General features: G+C 35.9%; 2 protein-coding genes across 5 annotated transcripts; one reads left to right on the forward strand and one right to left on the reverse strand.

The window, feature by feature from the left end:
- Positions 1-96: 96 nt before the first annotated feature.
- Positions 97-21,743, reverse strand: LOC125648252 (soluble guanylate cyclase 88E-like). Its single transcript, XM_048875227.2, has 14 exons — positions 21,669-21,743; positions 19,883-20,578; positions 19,329-19,484; positions 18,364-18,545; positions 16,284-16,413; positions 14,557-14,703; positions 13,851-13,997; positions 11,550-11,709; positions 10,788-10,897; positions 10,609-10,698; positions 7,129-7,244; positions 6,459-6,503; positions 4,659-4,771; positions 97-337 (listed from the first exon to the last, which is right to left on the reverse strand). Exons 1-14 carry the CDS (start codon positions 21,693-21,695, stop codon positions 231-233), a joined length of 2,226 nt encoding a protein of 741 aa, XP_048731184.2. The 5' UTR covers positions 21,696-21,743; the 3' UTR covers positions 97-230.
- LOC125648247 (microfibril-associated glycoprotein 4-like) lies at positions 7,570-12,093 on the forward strand. Of its 4 annotated transcripts, none has more exons than XM_048875220.2 (4): positions 7,570-7,689; positions 8,868-9,118; positions 9,390-9,508; positions 9,627-12,093. In XM_048875220.2, exons 2-4 carry the CDS (start codon positions 8,868-8,870, stop codon positions 10,361-10,363), a joined length of 1,107 nt encoding a protein of 368 aa, XP_048731177.1. In that variant the 5' UTR covers positions 7,570-7,689; the 3' UTR covers positions 10,364-12,093. The 4 variants fall into 4 exon arrangements, with proteins under 4 accessions (XP_048731177.1, XP_048731175.1, XP_048731174.1 ...); XM_048875218.2 differs by lacking the exon at positions 7,570-7,689 and adding an exon at positions 8,230-8,482; XM_048875217.2 differs by lacking the exon at positions 7,570-7,689 and adding an exon at positions 8,545-8,676.
- Positions 21,744-23,431: the final 1,688 nt, after the last annotated feature.

Below are 23,431 nucleotides of genomic sequence, written 5' to 3' on the forward strand. Positions count from 1 at the left end.
GTGTTTTTCAAACCTATGCCATCAAAGATAAAAACACTTAGTCTTATCCACTTAACTCCATTTCATTTTCCAGATGTTCAATTAGAAAAACTAAGAAACTGACGACATTTTATTTTCAACAATGTAGATCTTTTAAACAAGAGTAATTTTATTTTCTGTCCTTCAGAAAACCACATGTCAGGTTTACTCAGGCATTTTGATATGTTTTGAAATCCTGGATTAACTATTTCTCACACAAACACAGGTGCTGGTTTAGATTTGTCATCTGAGGCACTTTCTGCAACAATGTCTAATGAACTGGAATTCTTCTTCTTGAGCGTGCTTTTTGGCTTGGGGTCTGTAAATATAAATCAATTTAAGAACGAGGAATTTGAATTTTGGAGCTTTCTCTGCATGGAAACATGCCCGTATACTCTTAACGGTTGTTGTGGCAACCTATTCATATTCAGACACAAACGACTCCCCAGATTTCCCTGTTTTATATCCCCCAAAATACAAACAATTTAGATTTTTGTTCCTTAAATTGTAATATTTTGTAATTTTACTCGTTCATGTCAAATTATACGGTCAGTGATTTTATTTACGATAAATACATTGCAACGAAACAGCATAAAATAATCGCTAACAAACATTTAGTAAATGTAATAATTATGGTACTTCATACTTAGACAACCGTTTATGAATGAATGATAAATTATATGTTGAGATATATCATATTGTGCGCATGATATAATATGTGCATGAGATGGCATGGCATGACATGAGCACAAGATAACATGTCATGTACATGAGATCATACACATGGGATAATATATCAAGCACACAAGATCTTAAGTCATGCATTTGAGAAAATATGTTAATGCGCTTGAGATTCTGCTTATCATGAGATAATATATTATTAATAAGATATTAAGATGTGTGTACATACAATGTATTAAGCCAGGTGCACAAGATGTATAAAAGGTGAAAATGACGAACAGTGAAAAATCTCATAACTCCAGGACCTATTAGCAATACAAAATATTGAGTCGGGCGAACACGGACTCCTGGATATACCAGAGGTGGGATCAGGTGCCAAGGTGGAGAAAGCATCCCCTGTCACACCCGAAGAGAGCCTTATATCTTGATCATCCGTAATCAAAATCAGTGTGCCAAGAATGCCCTAACAATCGGTATGAAACATGTCAGACAGCATTTGACCATATGTTCGGTTGTATTGGCGAAATAGATCGTTGTAACGACCATAGAATTTACTTAATTCTGATTTTAAACGGGATTGTTGAAACCCTTGCACCATCAACTTGTTTGCCAGTAGCCTGCCTCGATTTAACAAGAGCAACGCCAACGTGGCATAATACGCCCGTAGATTTTGCTCAAGGAAAACATATTTCAGTGGGATTCATATTTTAGTGAAGTTAGCACTGTCGTCTGTGAGCTAATTCATTATTATGCTTGTAGAAATGGATATCAAGATATAAAGAGGGATAGCCTTAGAATGCGCTACTTCATAAATATGCTAACGGTTCGGTTTGTATCCTGCCCACAAGGTTTTCCTAATAAGTGATATTTCGACCTTGACCTCTGACCTTGAAAAACAATAGACACCTTCCTCTCATCATGATGATCAAATATACCAAGTTATAATATCCTGGAGCTTACGGTTCAGTTTGTATCCTGCCCACAAGGTTTTCCTAAAAAGTGATACTACGACCTAGACCTTTGACCTCTGACCTTGAAAAACAATAGGCATTTTCCTCTCATCATGGTGATCAAATATACCAAGTTATAATATCCTGGAGTTTACGGTTCGGTTTGTATCCTGCCCACAAGGTTTTCCTAATAAGTGATACTACGACCTTGACCTCTGACCTTGAAAAACAATAGGCGTCTTCCTCTCATCATGGTGATCAAATGTACTAAGTTGTAAAGTCCTAGGGCTTATGGTTCAGTCTGTATCCTGCCCACAAGGTCCAGACAGACAGACAGACAGACGTACGACACCATACCATAATACGTCCCGTCTTCGACGGACGTATAAAAACTGATCATACGCAGAACAAACTCTTGCGTATCGAATGAGTCGAGATATATACACACCATATGCAGGTTAAAATGTAATATTGCTACATAGATATGGAAAGTTGACGATGAAGAAGCTGAAATCATCCAGTTTGTCTTAAAATTGAGTTGTTACTTGCGGTTAATATCTATTTTTAATAAAATGTCTTAAGTATGAAGCCGAAGTAGATAACTCTGGTGTACTTTTTATTACCTCTGACCTTCGAGTTCACAGGGATATATCGAATCGATATGTGAATGAAAATCATTATTGTTGATAGATAAAACGTCAATATATCTAAATGTCGAACTGAAGGCCACAGCAAGAAATTTATTCTTCTCACGTACAGGTACATGTATAAGTTTTTGAATAGATTCTGCTTCATGAAAATATAGAAATAGCTCAGCTAACAAAGGAGCAGAATTCGTGACCATCGGAATTCCAACAGACTGTTGGAAGACCTAATCACCAAAGAATACAAAGATGTTGTCAAGGAGGAACTCCAGCATATTTTTTATTTCAACTTCAGAGTACTTATGCGTGTAATCAGAGTGGTGTTTAACAAAGTAATTTTTTGGATGACTGATCACTAGATATGAATATTTCCGTTTTCCATTTTTGTTGAAGAAGCAACTGTCAATGATGTCAAAAAGTCTAGTTTATGATTTATCGTGACGAATGGTCATGTAACGTGTTGAAAGTCAACAAGAAATTGATGTTGATTTGAGAAAAGTTTTGCTATTTCAAATTTACTAAAAGCTCTTATTGTATATGTCCAACGCACGAGATTACCAACAAAACAAGTGTACCAATGTATCGGGTTATGAAATAGGTATTGCTTTACTAAATATTGGAATATCAAGTTGCGAAAGCTGATTCAGATCTCTTGTAGCATCGGCCATTACACCTACCTTTATATTTCTAAATAAAATATTTTCTTTGTTGTTTTATCGGGTAATGCGGGTTTATGCAAATTTTTCTGCAATTACCTTCATCCTCCGATAAAACAACAAAGAAAGACATTTTATAATGCATAGTTTTGTGTATTTTTCAAAAATATAAACTAGATTTAAGTTCTGAAATATATATCGTTGACCAATTCGTTATCTTAAACGGAACCGCCAATGCTGACGACTCTCCATATTTGGCAATGATTGCGCGGCAGGAGGTACTATAAAACCAGTTCTTCTACACTGCACTACCTGAGGGTACTTCCATATTTTGATATGACCAATAGTGACCCCACTGTTCATCTGTTGTGGCCGGACCCTACCCATGGCCATGACGTCTACAAACTTGGGGTCTGTGAAAATCCGGGTTAAAATAAATCCTTAGTGCCCCTTGCTTGTAGCAAAAGGCGACTAAATGGGGCGGTCCTTTGGATGAGACCGCGTAAACCGAGGTACCGTGTCACAGCGGGTGTGGCACGTGAAAGATCCCTCCCTGCTGAAAGGCCATTAGAGCCGAGCATAGGCCCAAGTTTTACAGCCCTTCACCGGCAATGATGATATCTCAGTATGAATGACGTTAAACAATATATAACCAACCCTCAACAAATTTGAATTAACAATACCGGAGGATGCTTGCAATTTAATGACTAACCATGACCCTGCTATTTTAGAAAATATTTTTCCAATATATTCCATGTAAAACATCTAAATTATGACCCACCAAAGGGCCAAGATTTGAACTAAGTTGAATCTGCACTAAATAAGAATATTTGCATATTAATTCGACTAATAAGTCTTGTTGTTCTTACAAATAAAAAGATTTGTAAAGGTTTTTCCTATATGTTCCCAACCGGTCGCGGTAGCTCAGTGGTAGAGCGTTCGCTTCGTAACTGGGAGGTCGTGAATTCGAGCCCCAATCGTTCCAAGACAGAGTCAAACCTAAGACGTTAAGATAGGTAGTGATTGCTCCATCACCAAACACTCGGTATTCAGAAGTGAGTATCACGGGTCTTTCAGATCATGCGGATATGACCTTAAAAACAGCGGTCGAGGGAGGCGTTGGCACGATAAAGAACCCTCACTGCTACGGTCCCGAGTGCTAAAACATAGGTTTAAAATCGTGGTTCTTCACATATGTACAGCTGGTGACGTTTCAACATGAATGAACAATTCTTGACGGGACATAAAACAACAAACCAACCGATATGTTCCCTGGTAAAACTTGGATCCCCTATTGTGGCCCTATCCTACCCCTGAAGGCCATGATTTGAACAAATTGAAATTTTGCACTGACTGATGATGCTTTCGAATCAGTTTCATATTTATTTGACCCAGTTGCTCTCGAGAACACCGGGTACTGGTTAAAAGTTTCACTTGAGTTTACTCAGATGACCTAAAAAAAAATTAAAAGGCCCCACCACATTTTCACTATCTCTTAATTATCTCTTTTTAAAAATTCTTTGAACAGAATTGAATCCCCTTCAGCCAAGGATGATTTGTGGGAATTCTGGTTGAAAATGGCCTTTTGGTTCAGAAATCGGAATTATTAAAAGTATGTGGACATGTGAACGGCGGACAAAATGTGGATCAGAAAAGTTCACTTGAGCTTTCAGCTTATGTGCGCTAAAACAGAGAAGATATTCACGTACTCTGCCCACCTTTGTGTTGAGAATCCTCCTGATTGGTTGTCTGCAGTAGGGAGAAGTTAGCAGAGCTCGTGATATTATGCATGCCGTGTAGATCAAACCCATTTTCGAACGAGCTGCAAAGTGACGTTATTAGAAAGTTACTTGCTGTGACGTAAAGTATGTGTAGTCAAAATGCAATATACGCAATATGATCAGTCAAAATTCTAATCGGTACATGCAACTACTAATAGTATTTAACTTAAGGCCTTTAAAATAGTGACTTTACCAATCAATGTACTTGGAACAATTTGATGTGTGAAAGTGCGACCTGATTGTCAATATTTAAAACAAGTTCGCAATTTACTAGTATCTGACAGAGATCAATGATTATATGTTAATTAGTTAAAATCTATTGATGTATATATCTTGCATATACTAATGAGAGATATCGGCATGCGTATTACAATCCACTGACATCAACATTTATACAAGCATGATTTTCTTTTATCGTTTTCACGTATAATTTCAACACTGTTAAATAAAACATGCTGTAGCGTACTTAAACTACGGAAGCGTATTAGGGCCACACTAATATCTTTATTTGATGTGCTACATATCTTTAATTTGTAGTTTTAAATCAATCATATGTAATTTCACCCACCCATCCACCCCTTATAAACAACAAATAAAATACCCCCTCCCCCAAACAAAACCCAACCCACAAACCAACAACAAACCCTGACACTAGCGGTCCGATTAAACTTCAGTAGTAGATACCATACGCACTCACTGTTGGTAATCGTGTGTCGCTGTCGGTAGTCGTGTGTCTCTGTTATTTGAGTAAAGACAGCAAGTTTTGAGAGAAAAACATGTTTTTGAAAATCGTACTAATGACATCCATCTTATATTGAGACATTGTATGGACACTATCTAGAAGCCATAACAGTGAAGTAGCGGAAAGTGATTGACCAATTGCAATTTTTTTATTTTTTTTTTTATTTTTTTTTTGCTGCTGTAGAGAGAAGAAGCACGAGAGCATTTCAAACATAACCAAATCAGCCACACATAATCTAGAAACAAAGTTCATTATTTACGGTTTTTATGACCCATAAACCACTCTATGCTTTTATGTTTGGATTTGCATGCATATATGTATTCATTCCATATAAATGTTTATATATGTTAGACCAACACTGTCTCAAACTGGTCGTTTGCGTCATATCTTACTGCACGAATTCTTAAGTGAAGCGAATTGATGCGAAATTGGTAATGAAAGCCAGACGAGGATATAAATTCTTTAAGTGCACTTCAATCAGACATGCTACATCCCAATTGCAAGATACCTATGCATTTCTAAGAATAGGAGCTCTGTTGCGTGCAGTTCATATCAAACTCGTCATTGGAGTGTGCATATCACAGCGTCCACAAGGTAACAGAAGGTCCTTTTGCCCCTAATAATTTTCTCAGGTTTCACTACTTGTACCGTGGAGTGTGTTTTACGGTGGGGGGTTTTAATTACGATTTCTTGCATTTGGGAATTTCAAATTACACAAAGTATCTCTCTGAATTTCATCAATTTGAAAAATTAAAACATCAAGTAAAAAATTTCAGCGAGACTTAAAAAAAAAAAACATGCATAAATAGAATCGGAATTTTAAAACTTACCAAGCACGCTTGATGCAAAATATGCTAAAGTTTAGAATAACATTCCATGACAAACATTAGTCACCATCACCCTTATCCGACTTAAATTTGTATTCGATTTCCACAGGGTATCCGACTAAAGGGTGGACTATATCAGATCTACAGTGATTCTCTCACCTTAACTTTGCATGGAAGAATGAAAACGGCTTAACATCGTTGTACCTGTATTACAATTATGCACACAAGAGTAAAATGCCTGAGGATTAGTAAACACTTTCCTCAATATAACTAAATATCTTCACAGTGATATTATTATACTATATATATTCTCTGGTAAAGCACAAATCATGAGTTATTCTGTTTTTTGAAGTAGTTGGTGGTTATGAGGTATTGCTAGCATTGTTTGTAGTTCACTTACAGGAAACCAAAGAATATAAGCAATGCGCATGCCAAGTGTAAGCAGAAACTGATCCACATATCTCACCTGTTTTTTACATAATCTGAACCGTGGGATCTTGAAACTCAGAAATCTAAAAGTTTCAAATCCAGTTTTATTATGTAATTTCGTGTAAATGCAGATCCCCCCCCCCCCCCCCCTGAATTGGTTTTCTTTGATTTAGTATAGCCAAGTATTTATGCAGTACAAAGAACTTGATGCAGAGAGTAAAGATGTTTTTGACATTAGTAAATGTGTTTGATATAAATAATTGTCTAGTAACAATTCCGTATTATGATCAACGAGCGGAGATGCTGTAAGGCATGCATTTCGCCTCTAATAATTGAATTGCTTACATTTATTCTTATGCACGAGTATGTGGTAGATGACGGAATTAAGAGGTGTACTTGCCGATATTGGGTTTTCATCTTTTTGGCCTTTTCGGCTTTCAGTAATTCACATATGATTTTGGTTCTCTTCTCGCCATCTCTACCTGCCAGCCAGTATGTGTTCATCTCACCTTTGCCCTGCAAAAACCCAATCCATGCATGCTGTGATGGTAGTAGTTTGTCTCATCATTTCTCAACAATAATAGAAAAACAACAACAAAAACCCGATCCATGCATGCTGTGATGGTAGTAGTTTGTCTCATCATTTCTCAACAAAGAGCTCTATTTCATGATATAGAGAAAAGCTTTGTTTTATCATATTAAGAAAAGCTTTGGTTTGTTAAAGAGAGAAAAACTTTGTTTCATGATATAGAGAAAAGTTTTGTTTTGTTAAATACAGAAAAGAAAATGGCGTGGTCAATACCAAATGAACCTCCGAAGACACTTACGTGTTTTTCATTTTATTTACAGATAGAGCGAACGTTTCCTCTGGTTATTCAGAAATTGAAAGTAGGGCGTTTTTGATTGATATACCATATTTTACTACCGCCCCCTGACCAGGGCTGTAACACTGCTATAGAAGGTAAACCTTTGCAAAATTTAGATTTTTTTTTTCTCACCTAAAAGTTTAAAATCAATGTCTGAAAATACTAGTATTTTCATAATGACCCAAATGCATGCAATGACCTAGATATGAAGTAGTGCCGTGGACCTACTAAAGCTTTTCTGAATCGTCTTATGGTTTGAAACCAAAGCTTGAACCAAGTTCTTATACAACATACATAGTGTTTTTTAATATTATACCTTTATATGTCCACGATCTTGTTTTTGACAAATGCATCACTTTAACGTCTTCCGACGTTTAAAATGATAATATTATTCAGCAAATATTTCTGAAATGTTTTCGTCGTTTATTTCGACATATCGATAAGAAACATGCAGTTTTTGATATAGTTTAAACATTTCTATATCGAGATTTACCTGCACAAGATTATTTTGAAAATTTGATGGTAATTTTTTTTTAATTATAAAAACACATGCACCATTGAAAGTGAACAACGGAGAATGAATCATTCTACAATGTTTGGTTTCCCCAAGAAGTATGACGTATCAACATGTGTTTATAATCTTGCATCAATTGCTAAATTTCTATATACCTTGTGAATTTCGCTTACAGGAGTCATAAAAGTTTCAGGTTAGACAAGGGTCAGTAAATTCAGATGTAGTTTGACTGAAGCACATTATTTCATATCTCGATTTAATAATGAAATACGAACCCTCTGCGTTGGCACATGGGTTCACTCCTAAATCAAGGCTCATAGAAAGAATAATATCGTTGTCTTACATGTGAAAGCGGATACACAAAAACCAAAAAGGTGAGTATTTTTTACGATACATTACAAAAGTAACATACATGTACTTCGTTATGTATTTAAGTTGTTAACAGCTTACGAGTCACATCGTTGAAGGAAAATGATCCCTGGGTTTGGAAACATAATTAGGGGGATACGAAAGTGATCCACGAAGCAGCTAGAGGTTCGTTATAGTAAAGGCATCGTATTTCGTTATGGTAAATTTTACGTACCTCATGACTCCAGTTGATAAAGCTATAATAAATTTCAAGTTTTCAAAAGTTACATGATTAAATGTCAAAGAAAATATCAGGCGTGTCTGGTTTAAAAGTACGTAACGCAAACGATAAACAAAGTGTGATTTATAGTTTATCCACATGCGTTTTGAGATTTTTCCTTCATATTGCAGATGCATTGCATAAGCATTGTGATACAGGTCTTAGGAATGTTGTATTCATCTTTAAGCCAAGAAGATGGTTCATTACCGGCCGCTCGATCCCGGGAAAGCGTCTCACGGGCCAGCGTATGTTCGACGCTACAGTACCGGTCTCTGTCTACGTCATTACAAAACGAACATCAGTGTAACCTGTTAGAAAGGTTAAATCAAGACTTTGAGACCGCTAAAGCTAACCAAGAGAATGTTTTCAGTGACGTCATTATGTAAGTTAGCGACTGGTTATAGAATACGTGTATCTAGAAATATTATTACACGAATTTATGATTAAGAAATTGATTTTGGATGGGACAGAAAAACAGTATCTGATTCAGTTTTATTTATAGCATCAATGCAAGCATGAATAAAACTTTAAATGGCGTCTGCAGAATTAATGTATCTTTGTAAACTCGACGATTTTCGTTAACAACAAAGGTTTCATTTATTATCAGATCGGAAATTAAAATCCATAAACCTTGATTTTATTAATTTTAAAAGGAAACTGGAAACCTTGAATAGCAAACTTGATCAGCAACTTAGGAGACAAAGTGAATCGATAGAAGTTGAGAAGTACAAGAAAATGGCACCCAGTTTTCCAAATATACCTTTAGTCCGAGGTACATATCCAGATACTCTAGCTAAACTCCAGAAACTACAACATTAACTGCATATTTCTGTATATTCCAATGCTTCTTCTTTTTCTTTTTCATTAATTATTGAAATATTATTTTTAAGATTGCAACGAATTGAAAATCAATGGATTCCACAAGTCTGGAGTATACCCAATACGTTTCTCCAATGGCAAGATAATGAATGTCTGGTGTGACATGGACACAGAAAGAGGGGGCTGGACTGTGATCCAAAGGAGACAGGATGGAAGTGTGAATTTCACCCAAAACTGGAATGGATATGCATTCGGATTCGGTAACCCGAATTCTGAATATTGGCTGGGAAACGAATATTTACACGTGATGACGAGGGCTAACAACTACACCCTGAGGATTGACCTATGGGACTGGGAAGGAGATGAAGCGTATGCCATATACGGACATTTCGCCGTCTCTAACGAAGCAGACGGATACAGACTGATTATTTCCAATTACTCTGGAACAGCAGGTGATTCCTTCTTAAGTTATCACCAAAACATGAGGTTTAGTACGTACGATAAAGACTATGATTTGTGGTTTTCGTCCTGCGCGAGAAAGGACCAGTCTGGCTGGTGGTACCGAGACTGCGGTTACTGTACCCTAAACGGATTGTACGTGGAGGGTGGAACTATTCCCATTTCTGCCGATGGACTGATCAAAGGAATTATTTGGTTCCACTGGAAAAGGAGATATAGTTATTCATTGAAGAAGGTAGAAATGAAAATAAAACCATCGCTGGCGATTAAAGTGGAGCTAGAGGAACTTGCGGCACTGGAAGCAGTTCCACCTAGTTCGACCACAAATGCACCCACTACAACACGATAACTGAAAACAGTGCACCCACTACTACACGATAACTGAAAACAGTGCACCCACTACTACACGATAACTGAAAACAATGCCACTGATTTGGACCTTTTTCTGTTAAAATGTTATACAGAAGGACGTTCCCCTTTCAATTCAAATATACACTGTATTTTCCGGAATTTTATAGTCCCCTTTGAACAGTGATGCAGGTACCGCAACAGCTATTAGTGTGGCTGTTTGTCTACTGTTTTAACGTTACATACCTTGACGTTCAGCGTCCCTCGAAAGACTGTGGTAAAACCTTTCCCTCTCAGACATTCGTGACAAGGCTCACTTAAATGAATCCTCCCTGACTGAACAAAACAAATTGAATGTAGACGTGGTATTGATACGACACTTATAAATGTAAATTTGATTTCTCTGAGGATGTCTAGAACCTCACCTCGCTATAGGATTGCATTCGTGATGCGGTGTTCACAGTGTCGCCAAACAAACAGTACTGAGGCATCCTCTTCCCCACTATTCCTCCCACAACGCTCCCTGAGTGCATACCTAACACAAATTTCATATCCTGATATTTATATCCACCAACGTAAATCTAATCTGTTTCAGTGCATCTTATTTCTTGATAAAAGCACTGACCTTTGAACTTGAAAACCTAGATATTACAAAGTACAAATGTATATATAAAGAACAAATGTCTAGGCTGTTTTTATAATGTTTTATTTATAAACAACGGTCTTCTGAAGTGATTTCTGCATAATCAACTTTAATTCACTAATGTTTGCATTGTTTACTGTATATCCTCAGCGGATTATTTATTTACCATAATTTAATCATTTTAAAGTTCAAGCAAGTTGATCTGATGGTAGATACATAACGTAATGAAGTTTTACTCGTATGTGACGTCATAAAGTGTTCCCCGTATATGACATCACAACGTATAAACTTCAGTTTCTCTATATTTCAAAATGTGAAAAAAATAATGGTTAGTTTAAGCATTCAAATTAGAGAGGGAGAAATGGTGTGTTTGAAAAAATAAAAGCTGCACATTGTTCTTGAATCCGATGAACTTAATCTGATGCTACATAATGTGAGCGTCTTTGTTGGAGGATCCTTCCATCTTGCAATATGGTTGTTTCAACTATATTTACAACAGTATTTTAATCATGTGGCTACTGCAATACTATAGTCAGGTACCTACCCGCCCTGAGCTGGAGATTCTCTCCGGACACCGGGTCAATAAGACTGGCCGCTTTCTCCACTAGCTCTATTGCCAGTCCCGCCACATTGACCGCGTGGTTCTCGTTCCGGTCTGGGACACCTCCCGCCACCATGTACACGGCGTCTCCTAATGTCTCCACCTACAATAGAACAGGATTTGATTTGAACATATTATATTGTATAAATATACAAAGGGATTGTTTACAAGTTCTAGCAACTTAGAAAACCTCTCCCGTATACAAAATATATCATGTTATACATATACAAATAAAGATTGTCGTACCACAGAAAATAGATTAATCGCTATAATATACAATTATTGTAATATACGATATTTGTAATGTTTCCATCTATTATAAACAACACAGTTAAGTTATTCCTGTTGCTAAAATGCCGATCTATGAGTATCGTGGCATGTTTCGAGTAAATCATGTTTTGGGGAATAAGTTGAAATATTTGTAATTAAGTATTGCAATGTCTTTTGTTATAACCCGACATTTGTAATAAATGCTCTATTCAACACATTTTTGATTTATACTGTTATATTTGGGCAACAAAAAAGAAAGAAAGAAAAGAGAAAAACAGGAAGAAAAATAAAAAGAGCAGGTTAGCCCCATAGCGAGCATTGTACCAGTATGTTAGAATCTGTTGTTAGAAAGATGATTGTATAGAGTCGGTCAAGTCAGAGGGAAAGAAACACCATTAGAGTACAAAAACATATAAATTCTAGAATTTCAATAGCACTGTGACCAATCTGTGGGTGTCTTAATCAAATTAATACATATATGTAAATGAACCAAATCCATTTGGTCAATATTTAAATCAATGATTTTATATACTAGTATATCCATTACATTTTTAAGATGGTATTTTTATACGCCGTCATAGATAGTATTATTAAATGGCACAATGCGTCCGTTCGTCTGTCAGCACTTTGTGGATCAGATAAAAAACAGTACTAATAAGGCCAGGATCATCAAACTAGCTACACATGTTCCCGATGATCTGAGAGAAAAGCCTATTGTTTTTCACGATCATGTATCAAAGGTCAAGGTGAAACTTAATGGGGTGATTTTAAAGACATAAAACAGGAGAGAGAAAATACTAATAGGGCTAGGATGACTACACCTGATACACATATTCAAACATTATAGATGTTTGTCTGTCTGTCTGCATCTTGTGGGTCAGATTACAACAGCAGTTATAAGACTAGGATCATCAGACTTGTTTCATATGTTCGCAAAGATAAGTGGGAGAAGCCTATTTGGTTTTCTAGGTCAAGGATTAAGGTTCACCTTACAGGGGTAATGTTATAGACACAAAACAAAACTTAGAAGCAGTATCAACAAATACACATATTCAACCATCATAGAGAAGATGTATAATGATATGGTGCAGTGTTCTTCTGTACCTTGTGGCAAAGATAAAAAAGAGTACTGTTAGGGCTAGAAAAGTCAAATCTGGTACATATATTCCCCATGGTGAAAGGAAAATACAAATTTTTTCTCAATACCATAGGTCAAAGGCATCATAAAGAAAAACTGTACTAAGATTATCAAACTAATAATGTGCCTGTTCCCGTGATTTTGACGCCAAGTATATTTTAAAATTACCATTTTTGCTTCTCGAGGTATTCATCTTCACCTTTCATTATCAAAATAAAATCTTTCTTCACTTCGATATTGAACAAAGTGTTTTTAGAACTAACATTTCATCAATACTCTTCGATGAAACATAACTCCTTCTAGGAATACAACATAGAGAATTGAGCAAACACGGACTCCTGGACATACCAGAAGTGGGATCAAGTGCCGAGGAGGAGTAAGCATCCCCTTTCGACCGGTCACACCCACCGTACGCCCTATATCTTGATCAGGTAAATGAAGCAATCCTTAGTCAAAATCAGTGTGCTAAGAACGGCCTAACAATCTGTATGAAATATATGTCAGACAGCATTTGACCCAATGACATGAGAAAAATTGCTGAAAGACCACTGCCAGACATTTTGGACCAACGAACGGTTTATTTGGATGTAAATATTTTCTTTAATTACAACTAACTTCATCTTTGAATATATTGCACGGACGATATTTTGCAGTCTTGCTCTAGTTTTGCTAATCTTCAATTCGTTTAAGAGATTGATCACAAGATACATTCTTGAATCTCAGAAATAAACAGAGTGTAAATCCATAAAGATAACTATAATAAAATAAACGTCTAGCATTGTGTATCCATTCACAAATTAAACGTACATATGTAGTGTTAGGTGCACTTTTTGTACCTTGAAAACGTCATACTTGTCGACGACAGCATCAAAGCATGTGAAGACGGCGTTGATGCATTTCACGATCTGCATTGCTGACGCTTCAGCGCAGATATCTGCAAAGTCCACAATGTAGCTAAACAAAATCGTCACCTGCTCAAACATCTGAAAAACATATTCCAACTTCACCAATATTACAGTGTTGCACTTTACAATAATTATAAACGAAACTTTTCAAGTATTATGTAATGAAGCTTTGTTTCTTCACATCTCCCCCCCAATTTTTTTGGCTTTCAGCATTAGTGAAGAACACAATTTACTGCGACAAAAACACGATTCCTTACTTTAAACACTTCAGCAAATATCATCTAGACAATTCCTCACGAATGCAGATGTATTGTCTAAAAATTTCATACATATGCGACATTTGAATAAATCTCCTATCGATGAAAAAATTTCAAGTAATTACCAATTGCAAATTTATCTTGAAGCATGAGTCGACCAATGTGATAAAATACACAGCAAAAAATTAACCTTGGTCTTGATGAAAGGAAAAAGATAAGGAAACCGATAAAACCGATAAAAAATTACATTGGAACCGACTCCTTGTTTGATACAGGGGTAATGTCTGCCTCTGTTTATAGCGACGATAATTGGAAAAAATGGATTAGGATAGCAAAGAGAAAGTTAGTTATTTCACCAGCAATGTGTTAGACTGCAATACCTCGCATGTGTTGACCGGGTCCTCTCCACGTTTTAAGCGTTCAGCAATCGTTCTAGGGATCATGGAGTACAATAACGTCTCACTCTTCAGTTGCCATTCGTCTTGCTTTATCATGTTTTCTTCTATCAGTTTGCTATTTTCTTGTTGCTGAAATGTTATGATTTAAACGTGATTGCAACAAGAAATTGCAAGATAAATATACAATACTGCTTTGCGTTCGTTAAAAGGTAATAGGAAGAATCTTTAAGAAGATGTATATTTACACAATTACTCATGATTTTAATTCATCTTACTGCATGTTTGAAGCTGGCGATTTAAAGGAATTTAAATACATTTGTATTAATTTTACTTGAATACAGGTTGGTCATAACTTAGAACTGACAAAATTGCTCTTAGAAAATTGGGTGTTTCATAACAAAAAACCGGAAATTCATCGACGTCATTAGTCTTGATGTTACGTAAGGATCACCGGCTTTTCAATAGTGGAAGGGGAAGATTTCAATTCTCAAACCTAAGATGTTTTCAATTCTCAAACCCAAGAGGTTTTCAATCCTCAAACCTAATATGTTTTCAATTCTCAAACCTAAGATGTTTTCAATTCTCAAACCTAATATGTTTACAATTCTCAAACCTAAGATGTTTTCAATCCTCAAACCTAATGTTTTCCATTCCCAAACCTAAGATGTTTTCAATTCTCAAACCTAAGAGGTTTGCAATTCTCAAACCCAAGAGGTTTGCATTTCTCAAACCCAAGAGATTTTCAATTCTCAAACCTAAGATGTTTTCAATTCTCAAACCTAAGATGTTTTCAATTCTCAAACTTATGATGTTTTCAATTCTCAAACCTAATGTTTTCAATTCTCAAGCCTAAGATGTTTTCAATTCTCAAACCTAATATGTTTTCAATTCTCAAGCATAAGATGTTTTCAATTCTCAAACCTAAGATGTTTTCAATTCTCAAACCTAATATGTTTTCAATTCTCAGACCTAATATGCTTCAATTCTCAAACCTAATATGTTTTCAATTCTCAAAACTAAGATGTATTCAATTCTCAAACCTAATATGTTTTCAATTCTCAAGCCTAAGATATTTTCAATTCTCAAACCTAAGATGTTTTCAATTCTCAAACCTAAGATGTTTTCAATTCTCAAACCTAATATGCTTCAATTCTCAAACCTAATATGTTTTCAATTCTCAAAACTAAGATGTATTCAATTCTCAAACCTAATATGTTTTCAATTCTCAAGCCTAAGATATTTTCAATTCTCAAACCTAAGATGTTTTCAATTCTCAAACCTAAGATGTTTTCAATTCTCAAACCTAATATGTTTTCAATTCTCAAAACTAAGATGTATTCAATTCTCAAACCTAATATGTTTTCAATTCTCAAACCTAAGATGTTTAACATATATGGTGACTGCTCTTATGCCAAGCGTCCGACATTTTAAGTTAATGTCGCCGGTGTTTCAGATTTTGACCTTAGAAACGATGGCACGATTAACAACTTTCACTGCTACGGCCCTGACCCCCATATCTACGGTAGGTCAAAAGTTATGTCTCTTCATCTATTGCTGGTAATGTCTCTACACAGTGAAAAATTCTTGATTTGAGCATAAAACAACTTACAAACAAATCATGACTGCCACTTCTCGGGAAGAATCTTGTATCAAAAGCCACAATTTTCTCATCAACGACAGCATTTACTGCCAGGAAATTTAATTCTAACCTGTTCAAGAGAGAATTCCATCTGGGATGCGTATTGCCAGCCATTGAGAACAATGTCTCTGCTACAGTCAAAGAGGTTAAGGTCATTTATGTACAACCCGACCCGTCTCATGTCGTCCAGAGAGCCGACTCTACAGAGGAAAGAGAACAAAAATGAACAATATCTACTGCCATATCATATCGAATGCATTAACACAAAAAAGAACTTTAGAGATATAGAGCAATCTGATAATAACAGAGGAGACGAGTGTAAGATGATAATAAGGAAGAGTAACGTCGAAGAAGCTGAAGTCAGGAGAATATAGAACGCCGATGAACTATTTCATTATTTTTCATAAAAAGCCAAAGAACTTCCATTCCTCTTGGGACCTAGATGACCAAAATCTACTAATGTAAGTGAAACATTAATAGGTTTTGTCTAATGACCCTCGATAACTGGTCCTCCACATTAGAGTTTGCTTCAGCTCGTATGCAAGAGACGAAGATTTCTCCCTAGCATGTCAGTCCTGCTGTAATTGATTAACATTGAACGCGATGACCAGTGCGTGCTTATGAACATATGCCGGGACGGTTTGTATTGATTAGGTGTCACAAATCCTTGTCAGACAGTTGAAAAGGGAAACAGCACGAAGATGTTGGAAGATAATGTAAATAATGGCTTTAAATCGTGGACTTTTAGTTATCAAAGTCACCTTACTAAACGCCCACAATGATTAGATATTTGCTCAACAAGGAAATGAAATATGAAAGTACTTAGTCATGCTACTACTACAAGCGAACCAATTCATATTGAATCTTCCCAAGAGTTTAAACTACAACACTACGATTGATTGAAGAGTTCAGGTGTAGAATACTGAATAGAGACAGAAGTTTCTTGAGTTTGATTATAAGAGTCTCTGAATTTCACTTTGTTGAGTTTCAGTGAAAAGAGCAGAATTTTCCTTGTTGTTGATGTGGTAGTATTGTGAACTGGTCCATTCTAAATATATCAATCATTCTACATGAACTATTATTGAAAATAAAGACCTATGTGCAAAACTATGTATAGCGTTGTTGTTGCGACTAATAATCATATATGCAAGGTGAAGATAACGAACAGTGATCAATCTCATAACTCCTACAAGCAATACAAAATAAATAGTTGGGCAAACACGGACCCCTGGACACACCAGAGGTGGGATCAGGTGCCTAGGAGGGGTAAGCATCCCCTGTTGACCGGTCACACCCGCCGTGAGCCCTATATCCTGATCAGGTAAACGGAGTTATCCGCAGTCAAAATCAGTGTGCCAAGAACGGCTTAACAATCGGCATGAAACACGTCAGACAGCATTTGACCTAATGATAGGTCGTATTGACGAACTAGATCGTTATATATTCGTTGTGTATTCTATGGTTTTTCTTTTAATTATCAATTGTAAATTTTAGTATGTTGTACAGCGCTTTAGAATATTTTTAGATAAGGCGCTATATAAGTGTACTTTTATTATTATTATTATTATAACGACCATAGAATTTGCGAAATGCTGACTTCAATCGAGACTGTTGAAATCCTTGTACCATCAACTTGTTTGTCAGTAGCTTACCTCGATTTAAAAACTGACTATACCCAGAACAAGCTCTTGCATATCGAATCAGTTGAGATATATGAACACCATATGCAGGTGATAATGGAATATTGCTACACAAATATGGGAAGTTGACGATGGAGAAGCTGAAATCATCCCGTTTGTCATACAGTTGAGTTGTCAGTTTGCCGTTAATGTCTACTTTGAATAAAATATCTAAGTATGAAGCAGAAGTGGACGACTCTGTGGTGTCCTTTATTTCGAGCTCACAGGGATATATCAAATCGACATATGAATGAAATACTCGTATACTTTTGGATTGTGAAATTACAGTTTGTAAATAGAAGATTGTAAAGTACACGTGTGATAGAAAAAAACCGCCTACTATCAAACAGTCATTAAACTTTCTGTATAATTTCCTGTCAAAAATAATGGCTTAGTTGATATTTTCAATTAATAGAAGTTTCATAGTCCCTGCTAAGTTTGAATCCCGAATGGTGCACTTTAGATGCTTACAGTGGGTTGCAGAGGAAGGCGATGGCGTTCCAGTACGGGATGTATTTCATCTGTCCGCGGAAAATGAGTTTGAATTTGCTACTGATGGTATTCTCTACAAGTGACGCCATAATAGTGGAATGTCTTCGAGGGGTGAGGTTGGCGCACTGGAGTTCAAACACTACTGTCTGATGAGTAATGATCTGAAATGAAAACCAGAAATGTTATAAAATGATTACACGCTGCAATTTTAACTTTACACCCTTTAAAAGATGCACGATGATTGATGGTAAACATTTTGTACTCAAATTGTAGGTCACATTTATAATCAAATGACTATACAATCGTGGGTCTCATTCACGGCACGTTATCAAATTGTGACATCAATTTCTTTAATTCACTTAGCGCATGCATAGCATGAAACCTGTCAATCACTTCAAAATGTTGTAAATGTCCCTGTATATTTCAACCTACCAACTCAAACTATCGCAGAAATCTTACAAGAAAAAGAAATTACTCTGACCTAGATAACGATGCATTTGGCACGTGCCTTCTCTCTGATTTCATGAAGTTTATAAGAAATGCCAGATTCAATAAAACAAATGTTTTTTAAAGATATATGTTAGGGCTATTAGGATTTGCATGTGCTAATGAATTGTGATTTCATATTAGTCCTTCACAATGCTACTCTCACGTGCATGTATTTGAAAATATACATGTGTATGTGCATTTGATCTATGTTTATTTTGAAACTGTACAAATATCAACCGGGTTTTTTCTGATTACATTTTCAGATATCACAAATATGTTCCAATTCCTTATCAAAAATGTAGAGGTTATTTATTTTTACTGACCATTACATACCGGTAGATATCAGTAATCAAGAACAGCGGAATACTCAAACACCAGACCATTCTGTCAGTCAATAGAAAAGACATGTAATAGTATTTGTCAGTAGGGAGCAGTCATAGGGCCCAGTTACTTACATTATCCCATGTGAATTCTAATATTGGCCGTCTCAGTTTGAATCGAACATCGATGTATGAGCCAATCAAGTCGTTGGTATCTAGCCATTTAGACATTCTGTATCCTGTCATTGTAACCACCATGTCTCTGTTGAAGACAATGCTGAACGGGAAAACCTTCAAAAATCAAATCGTACAGAGAGAAAGGAGTGCAGAAAGGTAACACAATGATTAAAGACGCCACGTGGCTGATGACATTTAAAAAGTCTTATGATACATAAGTAAAGCTATGAAAACTAATGAGTTCAATCAGTCTGTAGTCTGAAATATTACTATGAATGATACAGAATTTGCTGAGGGCGATGCTTTCTAGCCGATGGGTCAGAGATAACTCAACAAAAGATAGGAAGTACGGGAAATAATGTTTAAATTGTACTCCAAAATCAATACCAAGAAAATGCACAATGTGTGAAGGTATTGGCTTCCTTGAAGCTATATTAATTTTTGTCGTCGAGCATCTAATGAGAATTTTTCCTCGATAACTACGAAGTGGGTGAGACCACAAAAATATCTACCTTGAAAAACAGTTCGTTTGAGATGAATTCGATGTCATAAAAGAAATCGCTGGGGACCGAAGCTTGCATAGGAGCACAATAAGCCGAATTGTCGAAGTTAATTCTAAACGTCACATTGCAGCCAGTATTTAGAAGCTCCTCCAGCAAAATTTCCAATTCTATATCAATATCATAGAACATTTTTGCACATTGAGCCAACTGGCCTGCAACATAGTTTTTGAAGCCGGTTCGTTTGGAGCGGTAACTTAGAACACACCCATATCGGTCTTCCGATTGAACCAGGAAAGATGGACTCTGCATTCTTTGGTAACTGTATCGCATGGTTTCGTGTAGATTATCAATGCCGTGAAGAAAATCCCGGAAATGGCGACCTTGCAGGCGAACAATTTTGTCATATCCACAATGATCAAAAAATTTAACAAAACACTGACCAAAAAATAACATGTAGTCGTCCTCTGTTTTCTGCTCGTTGAACACTTGACAACAGCCTTTGGCGATTTTCTTCATCAGATCGTCTGTGTAAATCTTATGAGTGGTGAAGACAATATTCCTCTGTTGTATATACTCCAAGATCCTATTCCAGTGATCTGTTCCGTATTTCTCTATGATGTAATGTTGTATACTCTCCAGAAGTAATCCATACATCATGAAGACTAGTAGAAGAGTTATCAAAAGTAGTGCTGTACCCAATAATCCCTAAAATCAGAGGGAAATGCATCTCATTTTGGTTTTTACTATATAAAATCGACACGTCTAACTCTTTCAAAAACTTATCTATCCACAGGTTAACCCGGCACTTCCTTTGCATTAACATATTAACAGTTAGGGTTGTATTTTGTTTGTATACAATAAGGGCTATATTTATGATTAAATGGTGTTATTTTTCAGAGCTTTTTTTGCGGTTCATACAGTGTTAAATTATATGTAAAAAGCGTTTTCAATGAAGTGCATTATTTACTCTATGAAGAAGACCTTTGAAATAGTACATTGTGTAAAACTACATTTTCTCCTGAAAGGATTACAGGAACCTACTCTCAACTTCCGCCATCTATATGACGATGACATTGCATATTCATTAGCTTTAAAAGTGTCAAGTACGAACTATTCATTCACTTTGCTGTCTATGAAAATTACACCACTGTTTACGAATAAAATGACAGTAAAACGTTATCTAGACAATCGCATCAATGCCCATGATTTGTGTACCGTACAAATTTGCTTGGGACTGCAATCTTAAATGATCTAATTAATTTCATCAACTCCATAACATAATATACCAAGCAACCATACAAATTAAACAGTGGAACAAATTAAGGAAACAACTCGTTCAAATACCACGAGAAGACGCAGGGAGAAACGAACGCTTGTACATGTATAAAAAAACGTATGTTTTATTAATGGGAGTTTTCAACACAAACTCAGTTTTTGCCTGGTGAAAACAAATCTCATCTCTCCACCAAATCCCATTCAAAAACAGAGCGGCAGTGATAACAGGAGGGGTAATGATAGCATGTAGTCTTTTTCCGTGTTAATTTCAAAGGAACATTTGTATCTTTAAAAAGTGAGAATTTCTGGCTTATCTCCGTATCACTGAATCCAGTCTTTGTGGCATGTTGCTTTGATATCTTGGTTAAAACAATACTTTCAATGTGCACAGTGTTTCTAAAATTCAATTTGAAACAAAATTGATAGCAAAATTAAAGAAAAGGGAATGTTTTGAATTAGTTGATGTATTATTCATGAAGTCGGAAATACACATTTATGTTCTTAAAAAAAACAGACCTACCTGACAGTCGAAATTCTCGCCGTTCATCAAGAAGTAAACTCCCGTAAGGTCCTTTTTAGCAGGTGTAGAACTAATAAAAATAAACAAATGCTATCCATTGGTTGGACGAAATCTCAAGTGGTCAAGGGGTAGTCATCTTGTGCAGGGCATAAATATTTTTTCTAACTAACTTGTGGTAATCAAGGATCATCGATTATTATTCTTAATGGTGTAATTACCCTGCACGTGCTGTCTGACGCGTCGGTTCTAACCTCTCGATATATTTCCCATATAGACTTCTCCTCTGACATTGTCACCGTATTATACATGTCTTCTATTCTTTAACCGATAAACTTTAGGGAACATTAACTCTCGGTTTTGTTTCTCGAGCTTTTAAAATCCTCGGTGCGAAAGACGTGTTGAAGCGGTGTCCTTTTTGTGACCAAAATCACTGAAGCAAAGGATAGCTTTGTTTTAATTTTATATAAAGCTATTCGTGTGACAGTCAAAATACTAGACTCGCCGTTTTCATTAAATCAGACTTGGAAAAATAACCCTAGTAATAAACATTTATAGAACACTATTTGCGATTATTTTATTTCATTCAGAGAGTGAGCGATAGTGTATCAGAATTGTTTCATAAGAAATATATTTTTTTATGCTATCATTTTTCCAAATTCAGATATAATTAAGACATGAAAACTGCTGTATTTGTCCTACTCACGTTCGCAATACGTTTATTTACAGACATGCTGGCAAGTTGTTCGAGCTATTTTTTCCAGAGCAGCAATATTTGCATATACTCCAATTTATGGATTGAACGAACAAATTCTCGGGAGCACAAGTCACGTTCACTATATAAAATAAAAACATGTTGTTTGATTGATCGGGTTATCATCAATTTGTGCGGAGACTGAACTTTTTCGAGAGTGTTCAAGATTAGAATTCTAATTTGTTTTCGCAGAGTTCATTCATAAAGCACTTCTCATAATTTCCTATAAAACCTTGACTTATTTCATGTGCTAAGCTGTAATGCTTGCAATGCTGATTCCGTAAAATAATTATTCAAATTCTTCAGAGAGGAATCTAGAAAGATTGATATTGGTATTGTGGTATATGTAATGCTTGGACAGCTCTGCCAACGATATGACAAATTCACTTTATGAAACGCAGAGTGCCAACAATCATGAAGATGGGTTTAGTTAAGAAATAAACGTCTATGTTCTTTATATACAAACAGGCATGTATGAGATCATTCATATAATCGACGAAGGCAGTTGTGTTGAAATTAGCCCTATGGTTCCATAGTTGATATAAGCGGCCCCACCCTCATCACTAAAGCAATTAACCAGAGCAATTATATTTTGTAAGTTTACATGTCATTTTGGATGGTCAGTCTCATTTTGGATGGTCAGTCCTGTTACTGACAAATAAAATAACCTTTCAAAAGTCGGAGGTTTATCGCTGACTAAACATTAGTAAATTTATGCAAATCCATATCATAACAAATTTTAAAAGCAGTTGATTATATTTTCATTTTTCATTCTGGTGAGGAAATATATTTACAGAAATATATCAAAAGCTGACAAATCTTATGTTTCAATTTGTAGAATGCGCAATGAACACAATTGACTTGGTCATTACATTGTATGAGATATACAGGTTGCAATACAGCTGGAAGAAAAACCTATTTGATTGAACGACCAATATTAGTATAAACGAATACGACTTGCGTACAGAATAAAGCACTGTTATCAGACGTAAAAAAATCATTACAGAGCTAA

Source organism: Ostrea edulis, chromosome 6 (assembly GCF_947568905.1).
Source record: "Ostrea edulis chromosome 6, xbOstEdul1.1, whole genome shotgun sequence".
Lineage (NCBI taxonomy): Eukaryota > Metazoa > Mollusca > Bivalvia > Ostreida > Ostreidae > Ostrea > Ostrea edulis.